General features: G+C 53.1%; 1 protein-coding gene across 1 annotated transcript; it reads left to right on the top strand.

Moving 5' to 3' along the window:
- The first annotated feature begins 278 nt into the window (after positions 1 to 278).
- Positions 279 to 4,602, top strand: Jsrp1 (junctional sarcoplasmic reticulum protein 1). The gene is made up of 6 exons (XM_021175340.2): positions 279 to 396; positions 588 to 625; positions 2,425 to 2,527; positions 2,627 to 2,815; positions 3,700 to 3,782; positions 3,889 to 4,602. Exons 1-6 carry the CDS (start codon positions 279 to 281, stop codon positions 4,354 to 4,356), a joined length of 999 nt encoding a protein of 332 aa, XP_021030999.1. The 3' UTR covers positions 4,357 to 4,602.
- Positions 4,603 to 4,923: the final 321 nt, after the last annotated feature.

Raw genomic sequence — 4,923 nt, 5'->3', positions numbered from 1 at the left:
ACTCACCCATCTTGCTGGCTTTAGACACTGGATAAAAATAGTTGATGGCCTCAGAGAACATGAACCGGCCCTGGGAGGAGGGCTCCCGCGTGGGCCTCTGGATTTATTACTGTGTGACCTTGAGTGGGCCCTGAGTCTCTCTGAACCACAGCTTAGTCTTTGCTGTGCAGCTAGATTCTGGAGTCCTCCAGTGACTGGGCTCTGGGGGAGGGGTCTTGAGGAGGCTGTGCTGAGAGCATGTATAAAGACAGAGACCACATCCCCATCTTCCAGTCTGTATGACTACCAGAGGCCTGGAGGACCTGGATGGGGGCCTGGGCAGCTGCCTCCCCAGTGATGACCTCCCATTCCTGGAGGAACCACCCTCAGGCCGGCGGCCAGACAGCAAGGCTCGAGGTACGGTGACTGAGGATCACCTGGCAGATCTGAATTGGAATCCATGATGACACATACTGTGTGTCTTTGGACAAAGGTGTCTCTGAGCCTCATACCCCACACCCCTTGTCATCTGGAGTGGAGGCAGAGTTGGGGAGGAGATGGGACAGGATCTGTTATGGGTGGTGAATAGCCCACTGTTTTACCTACAGGGACATCCAGGCGGGCCGACTCCAGCGGCTGGACCCATGTGAGTAGTTGTGGCCCTGGGCAAAGAAATGGCTTTCTTTGGTTCTCTTCTCCCCTGACCCTCTTTTCTTTCTTTCTTTCTTTCTTTCTTTCTTTCTTTCTTTCTTTCTTTCTTTCTTTCTTTCTTTCTTCCTTCTTTCCTTCCTTCCTTCCTTCTTTCCTTCCTTTCTTCTTCCTTCTTCCTTCTTTTTCTTCTTCTTGAGTTAGGGTCTCATATAGCCCAGGCTGTCCTCAAATTCAAACCTCAAGGATGATCCTGATCTCTGAGCCTCCTGCCTTTCCCTCCTGACCCCACACCTGGCTTATGTGATGCTGGGGACAGAGTCCTGGCTTCCTGCATGCTGGGCGAGCTATAGCCCCACAGGCCTTTACAAATCTTTCCCTCATTTTTGTTTTTTTTGTTTTTGTTTTTGTTTTTCAAGACAGGGTTTCTCTGTGTAGCCCTGGCTCTCCTGAAACTCACTTTGTAAAATAGGCTGGCCTCGAACTCAGAAATCCGCCTGCCTCTGCCTCCCGAGTGCTGGGATTAAAGGCGTGTGCCACCCCGCCTGGCTTCTTTCCCTCATTTTTAGTTGATGTCTATGGATGTTTACTTCTATTTTATTTTTATTTTATGAGTTTCGCCTGCACACATGTGTTCCTCATGCCTGAAGAGGTCAGATGCAGACATCTGACCAGGAGCTGGAGTCACAAGTGCTTGTGAGCCCCATGTGGGTGCTGGGAATCGAACCTGAGTCCTCTGCAGGAGCAGCTGGTGCTATAACCACTTAGCTGTCTCTCCAGCCTCTGTGTATTCACACATATATGTATGTGTGTGTGTGTGTCTTAGTCAAGGTTTCTATTCCTGCACAAACATCATGACCAAGAAGCAAGTTAGGGAGGAAAGGGTTTATTCAGCTCACACACTTCCACATTCCACAAAGGATGTCAGAACTGGAACTCAAGCAGGTCAGAAAGCAGGAGCTGATGCAGAGGCCATGGAAGGATGTTACTTACTGGCTTGCTTCCCCTGGCTTACTCAGCTTGCTTTCTTATAGAACTCAAGACTTTAACTCAGGGATGGCACCACCCACAGTGGGCCCTCCCTTCTTGATCACTAACTGAGAAAATGCTTTTCAGCTGGATCTCTCAGAGGCATTTCTTCAAGGGAGGCTCCTTTCTCTGTGATAACTCCACCTGTGTCAAGTTGACACACAAAACCAGCCAGTATAGTATATATGTATATACATATATATGCACATTTGTTTGTATGTATGTATGTATGTATGTATGTATGTATGTATAATGATGTCTCTGTGTGTGAACACATGCACAGCCAGGGATCAGATGCCAAATCCCTAGACTCTGTTTTCTCCTTCCACTAGGTGGGTCAGGGGTGGGGGTATCCAACTCAAGCTGTCAGATTTTTTTTTTTTTTTCGAGACAGGGTTTCTCTGTATAGCCTTGGCTGTCCTGGAACTCACTTTGTAGACTAGGCTGGCCTCGAACTCAGAAATCCACCTGCCTCTGCCTCCCGAGTGCTGGGATTAAAGGCGTGCGCCACCACGCCCGGCTAAACTGTCAGATTTGTAGGCAGCGCAGTCACCCACTGAGCTGCTTGGCTGGGCTCCTCCGTTTTGATTTTTAGAGACAGAGATTCCCTTTGAAACTCAGGCTGGCAACCAACTCCAAGCAATCCTCCTGACTCGTCCTCCTGAGGGTTGGGATAAAAGAGTTTGTACAATTCACTGGTAAGGAGGTGGCAGCCCACAGGACTTCTGGACTGACACTCCTCGTGGAACTGTCTCCGATGCCCTACAGGTCCTTCAGGACCCAGTTGCTGCTGGCGCTGGTGATGCCGGGCTCAAGAAGATGGAAAAAGAGCTAGCGGGCAAGGAGAGCACAGCCGGCAAAGCGGGAACAAGTGGGTCTGCTCGAGGGAGGGTGAGCAGGTGGGGATGGTCTGCACCCTGGGACGGGGTAGGAACCATAGGCGACAGGCGGATCCATGCTTGTCCCTCAGGCCCCCGGATCGTTCCTGCGCGTAGGAAGCCGCAGGCTCCGCCTCCCCTGCAGCCGCCCCCGCCTCCCCTGCAGCCGCCCCCAACGACGCCAAGCGATGACCTGCCCTGGGGAGATCTGACGCTCAACAAGTGCCTGGTACTGGCCTCGCTGGTGGCCCTGCTGGGCTCGGCTCTCCAGCTGTGTCGGGGTGAGCTCCACAGGGCAGGGACTCCACAGCGGTTGGGGGCATTCCCTGTAGCCTTGCCCAGGCTGTGACTCTTCTGCTCCTACAAACTGTATGCTCAAGCGTCTCTACCCCTATTCCTGGAATAGCCAGTCCGCCAGCATGCGAGGCCCATGGCCACACCTGGCTCCTAGTTTTATGGTGTCTACCTTAAGTTTCACAACCAGGCCTAGTTTCCAGATGTTCTGAGCTTTTCTTTCTTTCATTCATTCATTCATTCATTCATTTTGAGACAGAGTCTTACTATGTAGCCCTAGTTGGCTGGAATCCAATATATATTCCAGGCTGGCCACAAACTTAAAGAGCTCTGCCTGTCTCTCCCTCCCGAATGCTGGAAAGTGTGCCACCACCACCCAGACCTTAAAAAAAAAAAAAAAAAAAAAAAGACAAAACTCTCAAGAGCTCAACCTCTCTATGTAGCTTAGGCTGCTCTCCTGACACTCCCTACTTTGACCTCCCAAGATCTAGGAATGGCAGGAGTATACCTTGGGCCCTGGCTTTGAATCAAGGGCTCCCTTTACAAAGGCACAAGCTAGCCTGGGTCTCATGGCAATCCTCGTGCCTCAGCATTCCTCCAGCCATGATGACAGACATACACGACTGAGCCGGGTCCTCCCACTCCATCGGAGAAGGGATCTCCACTTCATCCTGGAGCAGAGGATCGCCCCCACGATTATTATTGCTAGTAACCCTCATGCAGCTGGGGGCGGGGGATAGCCACTCCAAAGAGAAAAAAGAGAGGTCTCTAGGAGGAAGTTGGGGTATTCCAGTGGAGTTCTGGAGGGTGAGGGCAAAGAAGAGGTGGGTGGCTGTGCTCATTCCTCCACTTCAGACTGCCTGCCTTTCAGACGCAGTGGCTGGGGAGGTTGTGGCTGCCCCTCACCAATGGGTCCCGCCCAGCTCTCCACCAAAGAAGGAAGCGTCGCCAGCGGTAAGCCTTCTTTCCAGAGATTTCACCTGATGGGGCTGCTCACCAAGGGAGAAGGAGACCGGGCCTGAGCGCGCGGATCCCAAGACCCCACTTTGTCTCTTGGCAGCCTCCGGTTTTGGTGCCTCCATCCGGGTCTCCTCAGCCGAAGCCTGGGTCACCGGCACCCCAGGCACGGATGCAGGATGAGCCTGAGCTCCCCGGGAGCCCTGAAGCTATAGAAACCCGGGTAGAACCTGGAGGGTCCATCTCGGAAGCCTCTGGGGAGGAGAGCGTACCCCTTGGGGACCGAGGGTCCCAGGAGAAGCCACGGAAAGAGAAGCCAAGGAAAGGGGAGAAACTGAAGAAGGAGAAGCCGAGAAGGGAGAAGCCGAGGAGGGAGGATAAGCCACAGGTCACTAGGGAGCCCCGTCAATCACTGCCACGGCGCTGGGATTCGCGGGAAGGAGGCCGTCGGCCATGGAGGCGGGACTCCAGGGACCTCCTCGAGCATGGGAAGCTGCAGGCCTGGGCTCCCCGGCGAAGGCATGACCGTGATGACCGGCCCAGACAGAAGCGAGGGAAGGGGCGTGACTGATCCTGCCTGTGTCCCCTCTCCCTGTAGCACCAGCAAATAAAGGCCGTGCAGTGACAGCAAGATCATCTGCTCCTTTGTGCCTGGACCCTAAGGGTCGAAGAGATGGGGATGGGGCCGGTGAGAGTGAAATGGGTAAAGGCGCTTGCTGCCAAGCCTGACCGCCTGAGTTCGATCTCACACGGAATGAACTCCGCTTAGTTCTGCCCTCTGTAATCTATCTGTACCCTGTGCGCCTGAGTAAACCTGTGCAACCAAGCCTGGCTTTAAGTCCTGATCCTCTTGGGTCCACCTCCAGAGTGCTGGGGTGACAGGTGTGCACCGCTACACTTGGCTGTTTGAAGATCTGGGCGCGTGTATGTTGGGGTGTGCAAGTGTCCTTTGGTGCTGAGCCATTTCTCCAGCTCCCCTGTTTTTTGAAACAGTTTTGCTCTTTAATTTCAGGCTGACTTGAAGCATTTCTCCTGCTTCAACTTCCTTCCGGCCAGACACCTGTTTCTCCCCGCCACACATAACAAATTAATTAACTAATTAAAAAGTGACAGGGTCCAGGAGTTTAATCCCAGCACT

This window comes from Mus caroli, chromosome 10, assembly GCF_900094665.2.
Source record: "Mus caroli chromosome 10, CAROLI_EIJ_v1.1, whole genome shotgun sequence".
In the NCBI taxonomy this organism is placed as follows: Eukaryota; Metazoa; Chordata; class Mammalia; order Rodentia; family Muridae; genus Mus; species Mus caroli.
The sequence above is the reverse complement of the archived record's forward strand: the minus strand, read 5'-3'. Positions and strand labels throughout refer to the sequence as shown.